The sequence below is a fragment of the Vanessa atalanta genome, chromosome 28 (assembly GCF_905147765.1).
Source record: "Vanessa atalanta chromosome 28, ilVanAtal1.2, whole genome shotgun sequence".
NCBI lineage: Eukaryota > Metazoa > Arthropoda > Insecta > Lepidoptera > Nymphalidae > Vanessa > Vanessa atalanta.
Window position 1 is genome coordinate 4,300,658 of NC_061898.1, and position 23,147 is coordinate 4,323,804.

Below are 23,147 nucleotides of genomic sequence, written 5' to 3' on the forward strand. Positions count from 1 at the left end.
GATTGAGCATATGACTCCATTCTACCTGACGGTAACTGGACAGTAACCAAATGCGAAGACGGCCAGTACAGTCAGAGAGAATGATTCTCTTCACGCGTCGATGATGGAACCCACCATTTCAATAACTGGCATTTAATATAGAGTCGAACAGCGATTGCCAAAACTTCATTTCTATCAAATAACTTTGCTATTTACAAATTGTAGAGATTTTAATATTAACTGATGATAATAATTGCATAAATTGCTGTAATAAAACTCTTTTAATTTGATATTCTTTGTCACTTGTAAAAATTCTATTAAATTTGATTACAAATATTTTACCGTTTACGTTTACTTGTTATTTGAGGCAACTATGTATGGTTATAGTATTATCATATTTTTAATTAATATACGTTTACATCAAGAGTGTTCTGCCATAAAAAATAACTTCAGTCAAACTATGGAAGTTAGTTTTTTTTTATAAATTATAAACACCGAGAATAAACTGTGCGTTGCTCATTTTTTTATGATTGGAAAGCAACCCAGCAAATGATTAGCTAATAGTAAGAGGTCATTTTTTTTAGCATTAGCAGCTCGTAAATGTCCCACTGCTGGGATAAAGGCCTCCTCTCCCTTTGAGGAGAAGGTTTGGAGCATATTCCACCACGCTGCTCCAATGCGGGTTGGCGGAATACACATGTGGCAGAATTTCGTTGAAATTAGACACAAGCAGGTTTCCTCACGATGTTTTCCTTCACCGCCGAGCACGAGATGAATTATAAACACAAATTAAGCACATGAAATTTCAGTGGTGCCTGCCTGGGTTTGAACCCGAAATCATCGGTTAAGATGTACGCGTTCTAACCACTGGGCCATCTCGGCTCTCGTAGTAAGAGGTCATCACTCATAAAAGTTTATTTTTCCACATCATGATTTACAAATTAAGATAATATGCACCATTTATTTGTATACTGACTGGTTTACCGTCAAACAGAAACATCAAAGGTACTGCAAGCAAGTACTAAGCACTGATGTGAAAGTGGGACCTACCCAGGTAAATTTAGAAAAGCGTTCTGCGACTTAAGGGCTTTTAGGTAGGTTCACGCCAACTAAATTGGGTTAAAATCTGGCAGGCATCAATATTTGCTCTTTGCACATTAAAATTTTTTTACATTAGATCGCCAATGTTGAGGTGTGAGCAGATTTGACCATTTACAATCAGATGGTTCATTTAAGTTTTTTGTTATAAAGTTATTATGTGAGATTTTTATTTAGATTCGTCTTCTTTGTTAACGTATGAAGTTTTAAACCTTAATAATTATTATTTAACACAAATTTAGATTTATTATGGAAATTTGAGACTGAGCGAGTTAAACAATGACAATTTTCTTAATGTTTTGTTGATATATTTTGAAGCTTTATCCTGCAAATTTCCACCTACAATTTGGAAATTTTCAGATAGGGCTTATTGATAAAGTGATGTACATTTTCCTTTTCTTAAATTACAATAATTAACTACTAGATATATAATATTGCTAAAAATAACATCCTTCTATGTCACATTCTGGATGATGACTCTTTATATGTGATTTAAGACTTGCATTCTGTATGAACGCTTGACCACATATATGACACCGGTACCGTCTATCGTTCGTGTGCGTTCGTATGTGATATTGTAACGATTTGAGGCGAGGATAGCTTTTGTCACAGTACTCACATCTGAAGTTCCTTTCGCCGGTATGAGTCGCTATGTGTTCCTTCAAACGCGATGGTAAATAGAATCTCTGATCGCAATACTCACATTGATGCTTGAGAACCTTCTGATGATTCCTCCGTTGGTGTTCTGTCAACGTCTTCTGCCTATTATACACTTTGTCACATAAATTACACGGATACGTACGTTTCTGACCGTGCGCTTCAGTCAGATGTTTGTTTTTCAACGCGTAAGACATAAAACACTCGTCACAACGCGGACACCGAATTATTGCTTTCTTTTTGTGCACTATATCGACATGCATGTCCTTGTAATGGTTCGATTTAAAAACTTTACCGCACACTTCACACGTGTGTCTCTCATCGTCTTTGTGGCGTTTCAAATGAGCGTCTAGGCGAGGTTTCTCTAAGAAGCACACACCACATATGTCACATGTGTAGTTACTGAAATGCTCCACCATGTGTGTGTTTAAAGTATTGAAATCTTCAAACACATCATTACACATAACACAAACTAGATCGTTCCACGTTAATCGGTACAGAAGCATCTTGTCTGGCGCTTCGAAATATATTTTCTTGTCGTGAACTTGATCTATATGTTGTTTGAATGTTTCCAAATCATTTATCTTCATCGGACACAGTCTGCAGTCTATTCTTGTGATGTCTAATTTCGGCATTTTCTTGTAACCCATCAAAAGCTGGAATGGTTTTGTGTCATGGGATACCGTGTGCTCTCTCAAGTCTTCGGGCTTTGGATAATAGTCCTTACAGTAGAAACAATAATAATTATTTCTTCTATTCTTAAATGGGCATACGTATGAATATTGAATGATTGTGAGGAGGTTCTCTTCAGACATACAATCAAGATCACGATCGTACGTATTCTTCTTTTCTACGGGAGGCTTTTTAATTTTAGATTTCTTTTCTACCGAAGAACCTGCAATATTATATTAAGGAGTAAAATTAACCCATATCGCAAAAGCGGTGATAAAAGTGGTTATTATGATTCTCGTTTTATATTAGGCCCTTGCGTAAGACCCATATGATCCTTAACAAGAGCTATTGTCAAGAAATCAGTTTCTTTGCCAATCGATCTTTAAATTTGGTAATTTCTACTTCGAGGGATTATGAGCACCAGCTCAAAAATAAAATTTTGTGTTTAATAAACAACATCAACAAGTGGACAATACACCAAATAGTTTTAACTTTCAAAGAACCTAAAACTAATTGTTTTTAAAGTTATAATTGAATTAATTCTGTACAAAAATATCAAGATCTTGCATTTGTTGTTATAAATTATAGCACATTGCATACATACGATGTGATGTGAAGTGATGGATTAAGTTTAAGAGCTTTACATTCAAGAAGACTTCGAAGAAATAACTGACGCCAGTAATTCTGCGAGTTTGTATCATTCAACCGTATTGCTAAAATGCGGGTTGTATTACATATTTTTAACCAATAAAAACGAATACGTTCATAAAACATACCTGCTTTCTGTTTCATCTTGGTCCCTTTACCCTTCAGTACCTTTTTCTTCGTGGTACCATTACTCTTGGTGCCTTTCGTTTTTTTGCTTTTAGATTTCCTTTTTATGGGCTTGTCAGAATCTGATGAAGATCCTGAGTAGTCGTCGTGGTAGTCATCATCGTCCATATCATCTATTTCAATGTCCATATCTTTAGCTATATTATTATGAGTTTCTAAGTCTGGTTTATTTTCATCTTCTTCTTTCTTCGGTGATTTAACATCTGGAATTTTTATTTTATTATAAAGAACTGTGAACTATATAGAAATTTAATCTGAAGTAACTCTAAAGTATGTTTATGTATAGTTTAATTTTATATCAAATTCTGTTATCAAATTGCTACGATAGTAGTACGCGCTAGTGTAAGCGGGCCATAAGACTATGACTGCAATACATTCAAAGCAGTTACGTCGAATGTATTAATGTATTATTTATATCTGTCATTACCTCCCAATGGTGAATTTATATCATATATTATGAAACAATTCAGTGACTTTAAAAAAGTAAAAGTTGTCTGCATCCTGGGTACCTTAAACCAGCACTAACATACCTACAACCGCAGGTGGATAATCTAAAGAAATGATCTCCTGGTGCTCCTCGTTCGATGAATTGTGTTCACTGCAATCATCCTTTGGCTCGGTCTTCAGTTCAATTTCCGTGTCCTTCTTTGTGTCTGTGGGAAAAAGAAATAGTAATATTTTATTGAAATAAATTTTCTACAATTTTGTAACGGTTGTTTATTAAAATGTAAAAATATTTACGCAAAATGCTGATAAAATGTATTCTGTAGTATTTATTTTTATTTTTCTATGTCTAAGTCAAAGCATCGAAACTAGTTTTATCTAGAAAAAAAAAACAAAACTTGTAACTATAAAACATTAATGTCTACCATCTCTATCTTCCAGTTTGGCACTCAGGAATAATTCCTCGCATTGCAAAACTTGTTGGCGGAAAGCACAAGCATCGCGCAAGCGCACGACACACGTTGCACATACGCCGCTATCCTTCACCTCGTCGTCGACATGAGACAACTAAAATGGTACAAACAACAAGAATACCTTAAACAATACTCATCATCAATCATAAACATCCTCATAAGTCAATAGTATACGCATTTTACGATGTGAAAGATCCTCGTTTCTAGTTCATCAAATCGTTGCAGAAACTCATATTAGAAATTTATAACTAAATTTGGAATAGAAGAAGAGAAAAATGGAAGTAGCATTGTATATGAATATACTATAAAATTAATTAAGAGATAAGATATAGAGGAATATATCAATCTCAACCGAAAAATGTGGGTTCAAGCCAGGTGGGCACCAGGAGTTCATATGCTTTATTTTGTGATTGTCATTTATCTCATGCTTGGCTGTGTATAAAAAAGTAACGGAAGAGGAGGTCTTAGCAATAGGGCATTTAGAGGCCGTTATTCTGTATTATAATATTGAAATGACAAAAGGCGTTTTATTTAATTAATACTTGTATTTACATATTTTTTAACAAATATAAAGGTTGAATTATAAATGAACATTTCTGAGCAGGTAACTAATTCATTATATTTATCTATTGTAGTCAAAAATTTAACAAGTCACTTGACATCTGATATCAAGAAAAGTTCTGAAGTTGTAACACATTTCTTCATGACTATTTTTAAATTTTAAATTATAATATATTATAGTTTTAATACAGAATAATTTTTGCCTTTACAACAAGTTACTTACTATATTTATTTCGTTAAAACATTATGAACATCGTTTTACAAAATGATAAATAACTGTAATTTAAAAATAAATAAAATTGTACTTTTTTATATTGTTATTTACATAAATAATAGTATCAAAACTTATAGTAAATATAACAATGTCCGCAATAAATGGTTTAAATACTTACGAGAATACCGAAGCAATCCATTATCATATCTGCATAAATCTCCTTCTTCTCCATCCAAGTGTATTCTGATGTTAGGATTCTGCATTTCTTTATAGCTCTGCAGCATCTACACAACGCGGGGTCAATTATAGAACCGTTGTTCTTAATTAAGGCCATATTATGTCACAACTTAGCATTAATAATACTTTTCATTCACACTATTGCTTATAATGCCATTAATTTAACATAATTGAAATAAAAACAGACGCAAACACATTTTATTGTTTTTTAATATTCGACAGCTTCCCAACCCAACAAGCTTAAGACAAATGTCAAAAATTCAGATAGATAATAAAAGTCAATATATCACGAAAGCGTTTTGTTTTTGCATCTTCAATTTTCTCGACACTTTCTGATGGTGTATCGATAAAATGTCTTAAAAGATTGCTTAGTGAGGTACAGCCCTATGACAGGTTAGAAAAGGTTTTCGTCGATTTGCAAAAGACTCGTTTCCAAGTCAACAATTTAGGAAAAAGTACCTTTGATAGTTATTTGTTTGTAAATTGAAATTATACTCAGTTGAACATGAGTTTGAGTCTAGTTGGTGGAATTAAAGTTGAAGAATATATCCGTAAATGCAAATGCTGCTTGGATGATAAGGAACTTAAAGCCCTGTGGGACGTACATGATTACGATGGTGAACAAGAAATATACGGACTTCTGTTGATAGAATGTTTCGCTTTACCGGTAAGTTTAGAGTAGAATTTATTTAGTTTTAAAATTAAAAACTTAGCTCTACGTTTAACATAACTCCTGTTTCAAAAGACTAACAAGGCGAAAGAATTACATTAAGTTTTGCTTGACCAAAGTTTTATTTATTAAGTTAAATAAATTGAATAATTAAAAATTCCATACCGATCTACACAAGATTAAGTTCTTTTCATTATTAGAACATTATTAATCCAAAACTGATTTAAATGTTTATAGTTTTATAAAATTTTTATGTAACTATAATTAAATAATTTTTATTTTATTAAAGATTATTTTTTTAATAAATCACACTTTTAATATATATTTTATTTACGAATATAATAATATCTTACTAATATCACACTTGTAATTGACATACATTTCTGTTATAATATATGTTGACATTAATTATACTGAATTGTAATTTTGTGTTATAATGTATGTAGTAAGTACGCTTAATAAAGTATTAAATAACTATATATGTAGTGAAAACAGTGTTATGTATAACCGATTCTAATCCAAGAAGGATTTAAAGCAAAAATCCCTTAGATTACGTATTCCTCATGATTTTCTAAGACCTTTGCTATAAACAGTTCTAATACATTATACCAAATTACTCGTATCTACTTTAATTGTAAATATAATACCCTGATTGCCTTATAGTAATATTATAATGACTATGTTTTATACTTAACTAGGCACCGTTTACTTATAAAACATCTCATCTACTTTATTTTGACCTATTTACAATGTCTCTTACTCATCGGTAGGGTTTTACAAACCCATCTGGGTAGGTATCACCTACTCATTAAATATTGTACCAATGAATAGCAATACTCAGTATTATTGTGTTGCTGTTCGATGGGTGAGTCAGTGTAACTACAGGCACAATGAACATACCATTTTAGCTCCCAAGGTTGGAGGCGTATTGGTTATGTAAGGGATGAAAGAAGAAACGCAAAGATACCCCAAATGCCTACTTACCAATGTCACACAAATATCTATAAATAGCAAATGATGTTATTAGAAATGGAATAACTTTCGTTAAGGTATTGAGTTATTAGAAAATTATAAGACTTTAATTGTTATTTTATTCCAGTGGCAGCCATCGGAAGATGAAGAATTCATTTGCAATTTATGCGTCTCAAGACTCCGCGAAGCTGTATATTTTAAACAAGAAATATTGTCCACGGAAGAAATTTTATCGAACGGTATTTACTAATAAATATATTTTTATTTATAATTAAGTAGCCGTATGTATACTCCATGTATGCATATCATCGTTATTCATAATTACATTACAACGCTATATATAGAAAAACAAAGTTCACCTCTCATGTCTGTCTGTCTCTCTGAAACGTACAGAATGGTTTAACAAGCTAACTACTTCATAAAAAATAAAATATATCTAATTTAACATAAAGTCCGGCTTTAGTATTATAGATCCTGACGACACTACTTGTTAAGTATGCTGGTAACAACATGTGTTGTATGGTAATATATTTATTTATTATCTGTATAAGTTGAATTAATATCTCTCTATATATATATATATATATATATATATATATTATTTTGGTATATATGTTTTATAAATTTTTCAATATAAATATATTTTTATTTGTGCTATTGGCACGGTATGGTCGCGATTACAGGCTCAATTTAATTTTGAAGGCATAATAGTACTTTACTTGGTGGTAGGGCTTTGTGCAAGCCTGTCTGGGTAGGTATCACCCACTCATCAGATATTCTACTGCCAAATAACAGTACACTGTATTGTTGTGTTCCGGTTCGAAGGGTGAGTGAGCTAGTGTAATCACAGGCACAAGGGACATAACATCTTAGTTCCCAAGGTTGGTGGCGCATAGGTGATGTAAGGAATGGTTAATATTTCTTACAGCGCCTTTGTCTATGGGCGGTGGTGACCACTTACCATCAGGTGGCCCATATGCTCGTCCGCCAACCAATGCCATAAAAAAAAAAATACTCTTTTTCAATAATCATATGGTCGTTTTGTCCACTATTTGATGAATAATAAATAAATCTTGTATTCTTTTAATGAATAATAAATAAATCTTATTATTCATTAAAAGAATACTTTTTAGAAAAAAACGCCTGTACATTGGCTCGGTTCCTTTACAGGACACTAATTATTGTAAAAAACAGCATTGTTAATCTGTTTATTTGAAAAGAGCAACTATGCTAGTTTCTTGCCGTTTTTTCTCGCTGGAGGCTGCTTTCCGAAACGGTGGTAGATATATGGTGGTGGTAAATATCGACGATTCAAAAACGCTTCATTGCGAAGTTTATTTAAATAAATTGATTTTAATTTATTAACATGGGAATTGTTTAAAGCGATAAGTTTTTGCAGAAAAGTGTTAAAATTGGTAATATTTTTTACTAGATATTGTCGTCAAAGATGAATATTCTCCATCCAAGGATGACGACACGGTTCATCGTTTATCTCAAGACGGATACGAGTATAGTTACTTAGAAGAACCTTTAAATGATTGTAAGTGCTTTTTTTGTATTAATAAAAAACAAACTATACTTTGACAAGTTTCCGACTCCGCAAAGTCAATAAATCATTCTTGGGGCAAGGTATCCGCTTCTATAATAAAATTCCGCAGACATTTTTAACTTTGCCGTTTCATAGATTCAAATTATAATTTATTTACTTTAAATAGTTTGTTAAATGACGATTCAAAAGTGCTTGTAAAAGCCTACTTGAATAAAGTATATTTTGATTTTGTCATATAAAGCGTATTATTTAAAGCGTAACAGACAGACATTCTGATATAACAAATGCTAAAGTTACGTTACCTTTTCAAGCTTAAACTGCCGAACCAATTTCGATGAAGTTTTGTATGATATAGTATAAATAGTTTTGAGTCCCGGCTAAGGACCCTCGAGGGAGTAAATGGGTAACGGATTAAAGTATAGTAACAGACTGTAAAATGACCACTTCTGGGCTAAGGCATTCTCTCCCTTTGAGGAGAAGCTTTTGAGCTTATTCCACCACGCTGTTCCAAAGCGGATTGGTGGATACACATGTGACAGAATTTTGACGAAATGAGACACATGCAGGTTTTCTCACGATATTTTCCTTCACCCAGCATGATATTAATTATATATACAAAATAAGCACGTGAAAATTCAGTGGTGCTTGCTTGGGTTTGAACCCGCAATCATCGGTTAAGATGCATGTATTCTAATCATCTCAAGTCATATGAGTATAAATTCAAATAGACTCTTTTTATACAATATTCGGTTATATTTGAAGTTTACAACAGTTTCGAGTTTCTACCGATAAAAAGAGAAACTAGATCTCATTCCAATCACAAGAATAAAGACAAACAAACAACTTTGACCTTTAATTGCCGCGATATCATTGGTCGGGATTTTTTTTAATAATCCATAGTGAATATAGCGAAGTCGATATCGTTATTTTAGGAGTAAAACTGAAGTGGATATAAATAGTTAAGCGGTACAGTGGCGTTGCTATCGTATAGCCAGATGGTGCAGCGCACCAGGGCCCCGGAGCTTAGGGGCCCTTTAACTTAAGCTTTAAAAAGAGCCAATTCGCCAGCATCTGAAGCTAGGAAACCTCGATCCTAATCAAAAGATTTTTTTTCCTATCTATAATTTTGAAGGGCATTATAAGTTAAAGAGGGGGGAGGGGATTCTTTTCCTATGCACCTTGCCCACCTAGCTAGGCCACTGGTGGAATAGTCTTGCATTATAAATAGAGATATATTAATCAGGAATTGGTTGTAGTGTAACATAGCGGAGCTTTTAGCAAATCGTATGGATTGTCTAAATCTAATCAAACAAACCGTTTGATTGGTATAGACTCTAGTTTTGTGGTTAAAATCTATGAGTTTCTGTACTCTTGGTGTTTATTGACGGCTGTTGAGTGTGTGAGCATTTATTTCAGGTAATGACCCCCAAGGGGACGCGATTACGGTCCCCTCCATCCCCCCAGAGGATGAATACGAGCAAGTGGAGTATCTTGAGACGGAAGACCAAGCCACCCAAGGTATTGCTGCATCATTTACACAAATATGTTATTGATTGTGTTTAATTTTTTGGTAATACTCAAAGCACTTTCAAATTACACCTATTTTAAACTTTAGCGCCGTTTATGGTAGGGTTTTGTACTTAGTATTTCTGTGTTCTGGTTTGTAAGCTGAGCGCGGCAGTTACAATAAGTACCAAGAATACAACATTTTAGTTCCCAAGGTTGGTACATTGGCGATGTAAGGCATGGTTAACATTTACTACAGTAAATCTATAAGCAGTGGTGACCACTTACCATCGGGTGACCCATTTGGGAGTCTGGCTATCTTATCTTATATTCATAATAATAACCTATAACAGTTATCCGAAGAAGAAAAATGCTTGGTCAGCGGTCCGAGGTGCAGACGTCACAACGTCCATACACGATGTACCGATTTTATGTTCTAGTCTAAGAAGTTATATGAAAGCTTTAAAATATTTATAATACCCGGCACGAATCTTGACTCTGCGCAGTAACAAAAAATAGATGTCGTTTGAGGTGCGGTCTGAGGCGAGGAGCGCGTTACTATAGCAAACAAGGCCGCCATTACTAGTAACCATAGCAACGGGTGGATGCGTGGCCCCGCGCAGTGCCACCGCGTCTCCCGTCGCCCGCGCATGTTCCTGTGTTGTCTTAGTGTACGCTCATTAACATAAGTTATTATTATATAACGGTTTTATTGTGTAAAATTGTGTTTGATTATTAACTTTGTTTTTGTATTGTTGATTTTGTGGGTTGTTTCTTTTGTTATTATAGTAAGATTTTAACGAAGTATACTAAAATGCCAAGAAAAAATAATATAGTTCTAAAAAGACAAGCTCGGAAAATGATTAACGATGTTTACTGTTTTTTAAAAAACGAAGCTAATGGCAGAAGTGATACTCAAATTAAAGAGAGAACAGCTGAAGCAACAAAAACCTCTCTATGCACTGTTCGGAGAATGAAGGAGAAGGAGTTATCAAAAGATGCATTCATAATTTTCATTTAACAAATAATGAAATCCCAACAGTTACGAAACTTCTGACAAAACTGCGATCGGATATAAATTATCAAGGATCTGAACGGAGTCTTCGACGCATCTTAAAGGATCTAGGCTTTAAATGGAAAGCAACAGAAAATAATAGAAAAGTTCTTATTGAGAAAACCAGTATAAGATTACAGCGAATCAAATATTTAGAAGCAATACAAAAGTACAGACATGAAGGAAGGCCCATAATTTATACTGACGAATCGTATGTCCACGCTTCGCACACAAGTTCCAAGGCGTGGACGGACGGTTCAAAAAAAGGTTTAAAAAAACCGATATCCAAAGGTCAACGGGTAGTTATGGTACATGCAGGGTCTGAAGCCGGTTTTATACCAAATGGTTTATTAATGTTTAAATCCGGAGCCAAAACGGGCGACTATCACGACGACATGAATTATGAAAATTATTCCAAATGGTTAACTTCACAATTAATACCAAACCTACCACCGAGATCCGTCGTGGTAGTAGACAATGCATCCTACCATAATACACAATATAATTTGGCCCCAAATTCAAACTCCAAGAAATGCGACATGCAAGCCTGGCTGACTGAAAAAGGAATTTCGTTTGATCCAACAATGTACAAGCCACAGTTGTACGAACTAATAAAAACGAACAAAGAAAATTTAAAAAATTATAATATCGATAGATTATTAGCACAACACAATCATAGTGTCCTTCGCTTGCCGCCCTATCATCCGGATCTGAACCCCATTGAAATGGCGTGGGCCGCAATCAAAGGTTACGTTAGCAGCAAAAACGTAGCGTGGAACGTCACACGCGTTATGGAACTGGTGAAACAGAAGGTAGATGCTATGGGATCAAGTGAATGGCAAAAGTTATGTTCAAAAGTAAGGTCTATTGAAGACGACTATTGCAAAAGCGACCATGTAGTGGACCAGTTGACAGACCAACTTGTTATTCAAGTGGGAGATTCAGATAGCAGCAGTAGTAGCGATTGGGAAGTCTTTGATGATGACGAACCCGGTCCGAGCACCAGTACCAACCCCAGTACCAATCCAAGAACTTCGACTTCATTTGCTGATTTTGAGGGTTTCACGCCGTTGAGTGATAGTGATTAATTTATTTTCTAATAATATTTCTAAATTTTATTTTTATTTCTTTTTATTTATTTATTGATACAATAATTACTAAATATACAATAATTAACCCGTTGTGTTTTATTACGTACCTACCCTTTAATATATTAAATATTTATTTTAAGCTTTTTAGATAGTACGTGATTTTCGCAAGGACTGTACCTGCGCAGAGGACGCCATGTTAGGTCAAGTTTCGTGCCGGGTAGTATATATACTTATTTGTTTTCAGACTTCATGATAATATATATATATATATATATATATTTATGTCAGTTTGCTTGTTTAGTTAATTCCGAATTCCAAGTATGTGTCATTGATGTAAAGTCGAGATTTTGTTTTCTTTAGAGAAACCACCCATCTTACAATTAAATCCAGAGGAATCCAGTCAAGGCTCCTCGATCCCAGAGGTGCCGAGTCCCCAGTCACCCAAACGGAAATGGCCGAAGAAAAAGAAAAAGAGCGAACGCACGAAGCAGTACAAGCAATACACCCTGCAGGACCTTCGTCGCGCTGTGGAAGCCGTCCGCAGTGGGGAGATGACGTGCGCAAGCGCAGCCGTCACCTACGGAGTGCCTAAGAAAACCCTCACTGTGAAGGTCAACGTCGACGGGGGGGACGGTAAGTGTTTATACAAATCCGTTTGGATGATCAAGCGTGTCTTCGTCTCCCGTCAGAAACACACAAAACCTTGGGAGTATGCAAGTAAATATAGTCTATTCCAATCGGAGAAGGAATAAAGATAAACAAACCTTGTTGATTTACGTATGGCACGCGATTTGATAATAGCTCAGCTATATTGTACACTACTAAGAGTTTTTGACTAAAATATCTTATTTATAATACAACACTTTAGTACTTATATCCACTTTAATTTTATTCCCCAAAGTTTCGTCAATGTTCAAAACGCCACTCACAAATCCATAGTGAATGTCATAGATAATTTACGATAATTCACGCTCTCGACAAATTATCGCGTCAAATCGATGTCAAATATTGTTTATTTAGCTTTTGTCCTCTTGTAGTTGGAATAGACTGTAGTTTTACATGGGTTTAACTTAGCTAGTAAGTTATTAATAATCATTATATATATATTTTTTTTTTATTTCAGGCGATGAAACCAAAGAATTGAACAACGAAAAACATTTCCAATTAATAGAGGAGATAAAGGCAATCCTGCTTCATACAACGGCAATACCATTCAAAACGAAAACCACAAGATACTATTGCTTCTATTGTTCCACTGAGGGACCGACCTTCGAAGATCCGGACGATTTAAGGAAACACACGAGAACGAAACACGCCCACGAGCGCACGAAAATTGAAATTTACATGCGGCCTCAATGGTTGAACGAAATCATAAAACTGGACGTCGATGAGCTCCACTGCAGAAGCTGTTACACGCTGCTGCCAGACTGGAACCACGTATTCGTCCACCTCGCAGAAGTCCACGATTTGGAATTCGACCACGCCTATTCCAAGGTCATACCCTATGCCCTGGACTCGGATTTGAAATGTGTCCTGTGCCGCCAGAATTTCCACAACTTCGGACACCTCGACAGTCATATGAACAACCACTATAGTAATTACATATGCTATGAATGTGGTGATACTTTCCTGTCAGCTACTCGCCTGGACAAACACTTAAATGTCCACAAAGTGGGCAGCTATCCCTGTGATGTGTGTGACAAAGTGTTTACCTTGGAAAAGTATCGATCCAAGCACGTCAGCCTCGTCCACAATCAAGAGAGTACGATAAAGTGTCTGTATTGTCCGGAGAAGTTCGTTGGACTGTTCCAGAGACACGTACACGTGACGAAACACCATACGGAAAAAGTGAAAGTGATGACTTGCGAGTTTTGTGGTAATTGTTATACATGGAAGCCTTACTTCCTGGCTCACATGAGGCGACGGCACGGTGCTGAGAAGAAACATCAATGTAAACAGTGTGATAAATCATTCCTCATGAAATATGAATTGAAGAATCATATGGTCCGTCATACTGGTGAGAGGAATTTCCTGTGCGGTCTGTGTGGTGAGAGCTTTACAAGGATGATCAATTTGAAAAAGCATTGTCAAATGCATAAGGAATTTAATACATCGGTCGATGATTAAAGAGTTTTACAGTTTGTTTTAATTTTATTTTAAACTAGCGACCCGTCCCTGCTTCGCATGGGTGAAATATTCTATGGCTGATACTAAATCAACTAAAGAATGTCCTTATATAGTACAAAAGCATAGGACTTTCATGCAACCTTCCAACCCTCGTTTTAGCCTCTTAGGGGTGGAGTTTCGTAAAATCCGGAATTCTTAGGGGATGTCTACACCCTATAAGGAACCTACCTGCCAAATTTCAAGTTTGTAGATGTTATAGTTTTAAAGATTTCGTGATTAATCATTGAGTAGTATTTCGCTTTTATATAGTTTGTGAAATTAAATACATATTATTATTTGGTGGAATACTTATTTTATTAGAATCATAATTATGATTTAACTAGTAGGTTTGTTCTAATTGTGACCGAGATCTTTTAACTCAGCCTAATCCAATGGCAAGCAGTTTTGATATTTAATAAACAGGACATCATTGGTCTAGATGTTGAATAATCTATGGTATTTATTATGGATTCGTGACAAAATTCTGTTTTAAATGTTGCAAAGTTGCTATCGGAACTTTGGAAGTATAAATTTACTTTATTTAAGTAGTTAATTAAAAAAGTATTGTATTATAAGGAAATTTAGTATGACTTTCCGAACATCATACGTCAAGCTGTCAGATGGTTTTTGGCGGGAAGCAGCGCGATATACGGTCAGGCGTATCATTGTTAAACTGTTTTTGTAATAATATTAGCGAACCAGAAATTGATTAAAGTATTTTGTTATTAATTAATATTTTATATTCATGTAATAAATTCATTAAAAGTAAATTTGTTTTGTTAATAGTATTATAATTAAAGATACCGTATCTGTGTATAATAACAAATTTACGTCATCTATTGATCTATTCGATGATTAACTTGTCAGGAATACATAATCTTTGCTTTCGGACATCAGCCTACTGCATATCGGTGATGTAAGTTGTTTATTACTATGTCTAGTCTATTCCAACGGTAAGAGAGAGATTAATAAACATGATATTTATATATTCCTTGAGATTTGCTAATAGCTCAGCTATATTAGTCTTTGTAAATAGTTTTTTTTTTTAATATTTTTTTCAGTTATAATTAAACAGTATTTCACTTAACTAATTATATAAGTAAGTATTAAAACTTAACGACCGGACATTAATTGCTGTATAAAGTTCTTTTAATTTATTTATTGTGATATTTACATGTAAGCTTTAAAATAAATGCTTATTTGATTACGAACAAGAAGTTTTATTTTTACGTTTTGTTCGTGTGCAATAAATACAGACTCTAAACGACATGTGTTTATTTATTTTTATTTTCTGGCGTGTATCAATGTTAGTTAAGCGTAAAATATTATGCCCATGTCACGTGTATAAGAGAAGACATAATATATGAGAAAAAAAAAATTTACAAGAACAATGCATACACTCGTAAGTCAAATTGTGTCAAAAATTACGTTAATTTCAAATATATTTAATGTATCGATAAACCCATAACAAAACACTTGATTTAAAATATCTAATTATTATTTATTTTTTCTCCTAAAAAAAAGCAAAGACCACAAATTATAAGTTTTATAAAATGCAATATCGAAATATTCTTTTGCATCGTCATGTTGGAGTATTAAATCAAATGTAAAGCTAACACCAGTTTAGAATATAGATTTTTAACTAGAAGAACCGGAAAAAAAAAATATAATTTTCACATTTATAACATTTTAAGACTACTGTGTGTGACTACTAATAGTATATTAAGGTTAGATACATACATATGTCATATAATAATTAATGAATCGAGATATTAAAATGTGAACCATTAACAATTCTTGAAGTAACACTTCTTTTAGCGCTTTATTATAAAATGGTTTCAGTAATTTTTTTTATAACGAGCACGCACAGTTAGACAAAAACTATATGAAGTTGCTTGATAAATCGCCATTTAAGTTTCAAGTCGCCCCATATAGACAACTTGTATCAAGTTACCTTATTTCACAATGCTTATGTCGTTACAAATTTCACTTACAAAATGCTTTGTCAACTAAAATCGAACCAAAATAATCTTAAATTCAAAGTTTAAAACGTGATTACCGATATTTCCATGTTAATTATGTCAATTATCGGTTAAATACGATTTCAATAATTGCTTATTTACGATTTTTAAATTATCGATATAAATCGAGCATCCCTGTTGAAACTGCTCAACTGTCAAATCTAATTACCAAATGCCACTTTAGTATAATATTTTTGTAATTTTTCCGATTTAAAAATATATAAGTAATTATGGGGAAAAGCAAAAGAGGTGAATATTTATATAGATGTAAATGTTGCTTGGATGAAGTAGGTTTAAAGAATATGTGGACGGAGTATTACAGAGATGGTGAACGAGAGATTTATGGGGAGATGTTGACGGACTGTTTTGCTCTTTCTGTGAGTATTTTGATGCTTATATTACAGTTTATACGATATATTTTTTATAAACAAGTACTGTTTCAAGGATAATGTGTAATAATAACAATAATAAATGTCGCTTTGAACTCGCTAGAAGTCAATGTATGTTTAAACAGCGTGAAGTTAGAATTCGATGTTGTTAGATAAATAATAACTGAATTGTATATATTACAAAATTATGTAAACGATTATAAAAGCGTAACAACTGAGTTTCTTGCCGGTTTTCTTTCTGAATATTTACATTTAATTTAATACTGTACACTATGCTTAAATGGTATAAGAACCTACTTGAATGAAGAATGTTTGAATCTTTCAGTGGGAACAACCACCAGGAGACACAGAAATGGAACATATATGTGAGACCTGTGTGTCTCGTCTCCGAGATGCTATTAACTTTAAAAAAGAGATATTATACACGGAACATTTGATTTTGGAACAATTAAAGAATGGTGTGTAAATAAAAATTATTAATACATGCAAAGGCAAAACAAAACAATACCTATTGCTCCTCTGTTTAGTAACAGATTTTATTAAGTTTTTTTTTTATTAAGTTTATAGTATTACATTGAAAAGGGTGTAGCAAAATTTTTTTAAATTTTTTGAAAATAGATTTTATATTTGGAAATCAACCAACACTAGTAAAGATAATTAAATTAAATCTATACAAGTATTATAAAGAAGTATTGTTTGTGCGTAAAGGATAATCTCTGAAATTAATGTCCCAATTCTAAAAAAAATGTTTACTATTATAAAGGTAAATCATTTTTGAGTACATATCCACAAGGGACATAACATCATAGTTCCCAATGTTAGTTTACGCATTGACAATGTAAGGAATGCAGTGGTGACCACTTACCATCAGGTACCATTTGCTCGTCCGCCTACCTGTAACAAAAAAGGAAAAAAAATGTGTTAAATTATATTTAATAAAAATTTGCACCTGGTCAATGAGTTACCCTAGGTCACAATTTAATTCAACTCAATAAAAAAAAAGTCTATAATCAGTTAATATATAATGACAATTTTTTGTTTCTGATTGTCATATTTTTTATTGTAATTTGAATTTACGAATTTATAACTCAAACCCAATTAGTCTTATGTCTATTACATTTAACTATATAATACTTATTTTTCAGTAACCACTGATCACATCAAGCAGGAGGAGGAATCAGAAGATGAAATAGAAACTGAGTATTTGAGTATAGAATTTTTAGAAGAAGATGACAATGAGAGAGATAAGTCAGGTAGATATGATAAGATCATTTTAATGTATTCAGAGTAATTAAAGGTTGTTCCCCGTTCAAACTAATTAAATTTTGTACTAAAAGCCGTGTACAGAGATTTACTTGGTTAGGACACTAAGTCCAAATAGGATTACGAATCGAAACAAAACTATATTCAATTGACATTTATCTAAATATTGGTGATTCATAAACAGTGCACCACTAAATTCTCATAACGTAAACGAAGCTTTGTAATGTTGTTCATTAGGCTTTTTCCTGTTATGGTTGAAATAGAGTATATGTGATAAGATTTACTACTATTTTTGATCTATATTTATTTTTAAAAGATACAGGTTTCTCCTTTTGATATTTCATTTGTAATAGTATACCTAGAACGCATACCTATTTATAGCTCTATGCGAATTATTGTAACTTGACTATTATCGATACAAATTTCAGATATAAAAATCGAGAGACCTCAAGTGAAACAGGAAAAAGATGTATTGATGATAAACAGAAGAAGCAAGAAGTACACGGATGATGATTTAGAGAAGTGTCTAGAAGCTGTCAGGACTAAGGCTTTATCACAAAACAAGGCGTCGATACTTTATAGTGTACCGAGGAAGGCAATCAGCTCAGCCATCACTAGTGAGTATCAAAGTTTGTTGTATTTTTTTACATTATATTTTAATTTTTATTTATTTTATATAGATCATGGTAACATAGGGCATCGTAGAATCTGTTCGATGGTAAGTGGTCACCTCCAATAGAATATCCTACCTCTCTAAACCTCCTATAGTCGATTCTAATGGCAGGCGGAGAGTGTAAACAATTTTGACCTCGACTGTACATGAAATTGTTGGTAAAGAACTAAATAACTTCGTATGATTTTCAAAGATAAAAGAAAAATTAAATTGCTAGTCGTATTCTACGGAGTCTATATCTCGTTTGCCTATGGAGTCTCTAGACTACTGACCAGAAGTGTCTCATATACAAAATAAAAGTTCCATAAGTTGCCACAATCGCGTCTCTGTGGTTCACTTGAAGTTAACATTTATGCGTTTATTAACTAATATATAGAAATATTATTAACAGATTAATTTAAAAATGTATGATGAACTTATTAGATTAGATTAAAATTTTAATCTCTAACTCCACTAGCCAAATTTTAATTTCATACATTTTGAGGGACACTTTTTAAACACTAAGATACATCTCCTTACCTTTACGAATATTTTTGTATACAAAATTCTAAATATTTTTTTTTTTTAATTCTAATAATTGATAAGTTTAGACGGTATGTTTTACAACCTGTACGAAATCGATTTTGATAAAATTTAATTGAGCAATTTCAATAATTTTTCTTATATGTTTTTTTTTTTTGACAACGGGACACTGAATTTATTTTTTGAACCTTTATTTTTCTGGACGTGAGTGTTTCGTTGCTGTTTCGTTCTAAAATAGGGAATGTAAGGTAAGTGTTTAATTTTAATATTTAGTATGTTTTTTAACCGTTAGATGTCTCTAGTAAAATTAAAATAGTTTATTAAGTTCTTTAATATTTATTAAAAATGGCGAATTTTCGTGTTTTATATTAGGGTATGTTAAATTTTTGTATTTTGTACTTCGAATGTATTTGAAAAGGAAACCAGTGGTAGCCTTAAGTTTAATACAATTCCGTAAAATGACGATTCAACAGAACTGGTGACTTGAATAAAGTATTTCTTGATTTAATTTTCTGTGTACCGTTGAAGTTCTTAGAGAATTTAACAACAACAAAATTTATGTTGCAAATGGAAGCTTCATTCTGTATTGGATTATTTCTACAAACTGAGTGAGTAAAATCTTGTGATCTTGTTTCGAACCGATGACAGTTTTTTTTAACAATTAATAAGTATTATGCTTCTATATTTAATAAAGATATTTGACGTTTAACGTGAAAAAGTAAGTATAAGATTGAGGGATTAAACAGTCGTGTACAATAGTATCGACAATACCGTTGGCTTGTCACTTCGAGAATGGACGAATTGACCGAAATCGGTCAGCCTATCATCGGCCCATATTTAGTAATTTTAAAGCCTATATCAGAGTACAAATCAAAAAATTAATTCAGTGTGAACCCGATGTAATTATTTAATATCACGAAAAACAAATTTTGAATTTTGGCGTTTTACATGCATTTTGGGATATACCCAAGAATCAATTATATATTACTAATTAGCGGCATCTGGCGAATGTAGCAGATTTCATTTGCTTCTTCGCAATTATTTCAATAACTACTTGCGTCAGCCATCTTTCTGCCCTGCCCCGTATTTTGCCATGTGTCGTTTGGGAATGCCACTTTGTTTAAGGTACTCGTGTTCTAAATGAATTTAATTCTGGAAACGGTGAAACATGAAAAACAATAGCTTGTATTTAGATTGAACTATTCTTTTTATATGTATAAAATCATTAGTTCCTTATCCATACGAATATTATAAATACGAAAGTGTCTCTGTATGTCTTTTACGGCGAATCCTCTAAATCGAATTTGATGATGTTTGGTATGAAGCAAGAGTTGAGTCTCAAGGAAGGATATGGACTTTTAGGAGTAACGCCTAACAACCAAAGCCTAAAACGAGTGAAGTGTTAAACTGAAGTGTTTTTTCTTTATATATATTTGTTTTCTATGCGTTCCTATCATCCAATTGTGATGAGACTTTAGTGATCAATTGTTCTGTTTATTAAAAAACCGGCAACGTGTATTTGTCATTCAATATGGACGTTTTATGTAGATCCTTATTTTTTCCTCGGGATCCGGAACTTTTGGCATAAATAGGCATCATAATACTCGATAATTAATTTCGTTCCTCTGAACATATCCATGTTGGCGTATAGCAGAGATTTTATAGATTGCCTAAAATTGGTGTAATTACGGCTGAAATTATTATTCTGTCTACAAGATTATAAATTGAGATAAATTGGTATAATTTTAATTTATACAAAGCGAATAGTAGCATAAATGCTAGCAACATTTTTTTGTATCTCAAATCCGATCCTCTGGGCAAAAAATGAACCAGAAATCCAGTCACCAGTGGAGGCAATTGGGCGAGGTTTAATACATTTAATAAAGGTCTTTAATCTACTAAGAAATGCAATTTAGATTGCATTTCTTAGTACAGCTTTAGCTATAAGTGATATGGGGATTATGTATTATTTTTTGGGCACTTACCATTACAGCACCTAGATACTTTTCCACGAGCAAGACTAGCAATCAATCAAAAAATACCTCCGTTGTTAAAGTAGGCTCTTTTCATAAAGCACTCACAGTAATAGGTCACTTCGTATCCCACTCGTGAAATGTTGATCGACATATGCCGATACGCCCTTTTGGTATTATACATTTGATACTTACTATAGTCAATATCACATTCTGATATTTCACATTCGTGTTCAGCAGTGATTTCGAGTTTCTTACAGAATAGTTCAACTGATAAACATTTATGTCTTCGTCGTTCGAACGAAATGATTGAAAGGAAGAAATTAAACTATACTTAAACATTGTTTATAATTGAGATCGTTGTTTAATATTAACGAAATAATAATATTACTAATAATCAATTGCAATCTTTCCACAGGAAGGCAACTATTAGAAGACACGGAGAATTCGAAGAAACGGAGACGACCCGACTTACAGAAACGTCAAGAGAACGTCGACTATATAATGAAATATACGAACGCGACGCCGTTTAAAGGATTCGTCCGAACTGGATACGGATGTTTCTTCTGTTCAGTCGAATACGAAAAGCCGACGGATCTGAAAGAGCACACACTAGTCGAACATTTCAGCGAGAACATGCTCAGAGTTAATATCATATCTGATCGAAGCGTTAAACTAGATTTGACGGACCTAATGTGCAAAGTTTGCGCAGAAAGTATTGACTCCCTGGAGAACTTGCTCGATCACCTTAGACTGGAGCATAACATAGAAATAAACACGGACGTCCACAATCACCTCGTTCCATTCAAGTTCGAAAGCGATACACTAAAATGCGCGGTATGTTCCGAGGAATTCCTGAGTTTCAAAGTGCTCAATGATCACGTAAACTTGAATCATTACAAGAACTACGCGTGCGAGGAGTGCGGGCGAGGTTTCATAAATAAGAGATCGTTACAATCGCACGGCTACAGGCACGAGACGGGCGTGTTCACGTGCCAGTTCTGTGCGAAGGTTTTCACGACGCGGATCCGTCGACTCGACCACGAGCGGTCCGTTCATATGTTCAATAATAAACGTCACAAGTGCGGATATTGCGGGGAGAAGTTCATAGATATAGCGAAAAAGAAGGAGCACGAGGTCGTCGTGCACAGCGCGGCTAAACTAACATACAATTGCCAAGCGTGCAGCAAAACTTATAACAGTCAGAAGTCTTTGCGGACTCATATTAGAAGCTTCCACTTGATGCTTCGACCGTTCAAGTGTTCCTACTGCAACCTAGGTTTCTATAAGAATATAGAATTGAAGAAGCACATGGTCAAGCACACGGGGGAGAAGGATTATCAGTGCGTCGTGTGCAATAAGGCGTACGGACGGAAGTCGACCCTGCGCGAACATATGCGGATACACGCGAATGACAGGCGGTTCAAGTGCGAGCTCTGTGGGCAGGCATTCGTGCAGAAGTGCAGCTGGCGCGGACACATGCGGGCGAAGCACGGGGAACAGGTTTAGTCTCCGCTTATGGGCTTTGAATGGTTTTGTAAATAAATATGTTCTGTTTTTTTGAAGTCGTTTTCTTTTTTAAACTTTTCAAGTTTACACATGTAATAATGGTCTTGAATTACTTTTTTTTTTTATTAAAAATAATATTTTAATTCTTTATAATATTCTGGTAACACCTTTTTGGATTATATATTACATCTGTGGTAACATATCAATTATTGTGTGCATTTTTGAGGTGAAAATGTAATATCCGTCTATGGAAAAAAAAATTAATATTTTACTTTTTTTTTTGTTGTGGGAAACAAACAATGAGATGACGCTTATGGCATAAAAATATACAATACTACATACATCGGCTAAGTTTTCACTGATACTAATTACAAAATTATTAAAATAAAAAAAGTACTTTATAATTAATGAAATTAATATATTTTAACATAGAAGCGAAACGTTTATCTATTGTCTACCATCGGTGCTGATATACACTTCGGACCTGAGATGTACTGGCGAAAGAAACTCCGAGTTTTTTTTTATGTCAATTTTACAGTTTTTGTATTATAGTACCTATAATACAGAGCGTTACACAATTATAGGCGAATAGGCCATTTTTTACATTAACAGCCTGCAAA

At 33.6% G+C, this 23,147-nt stretch overlaps 3 protein-coding genes across 3 annotated transcripts; 2 read left to right on the forward strand and 1 right to left on the reverse strand.

The window, feature by feature from the left end:
• Positions 1-871: 871 nt before the first annotated feature.
• LOC125074823 (zinc finger protein 25-like) lies at positions 872-5,392 on the reverse strand. Its single transcript, XM_047686268.1, has 5 exons — positions 5,111-5,392; positions 4,110-4,251; positions 3,771-3,893; positions 3,183-3,443; positions 872-2,629 (listed from the first exon to the last, which is right to left on the reverse strand). Exons 1-5 carry the CDS (start codon positions 5,264-5,266, stop codon positions 1,515-1,517), a joined length of 1,797 nt encoding a protein of 598 aa, XP_047542224.1. The 5' UTR covers positions 5,267-5,392; the 3' UTR covers positions 872-1,514.
• A 192-nt stretch (positions 5,393-5,584) lies between these two features.
• On the forward strand, positions 5,585-14,379 carry LOC125074824 (zinc finger and BTB domain-containing protein 17-like). Its single transcript, XM_047686270.1, has 6 exons — positions 5,585-5,836; positions 6,939-7,050; positions 8,244-8,351; positions 9,777-9,878; positions 12,372-12,644; positions 13,135-14,379. Exons 1-6 carry the CDS (start codon positions 5,675-5,677, stop codon positions 14,136-14,138), a joined length of 1,761 nt encoding a protein of 586 aa, XP_047542226.1. The 5' UTR covers positions 5,585-5,674; the 3' UTR covers positions 14,139-14,379.
• Positions 14,380-16,373: 1,994 nt separating this feature from the next.
• LOC125074831 (zinc finger protein 260-like) lies at positions 16,374-22,569 on the forward strand. Its single transcript, XM_047686287.1, has 5 exons — positions 16,374-16,575; positions 16,913-17,045; positions 17,733-17,840; positions 18,279-18,467; positions 21,437-22,569. Exons 1-5 carry the CDS (start codon positions 16,429-16,431, stop codon positions 22,525-22,527), a joined length of 1,668 nt encoding a protein of 555 aa, XP_047542243.1. The 5' UTR covers positions 16,374-16,428; the 3' UTR covers positions 22,528-22,569.
• Positions 22,570-23,147: the final 578 nt, after the last annotated feature.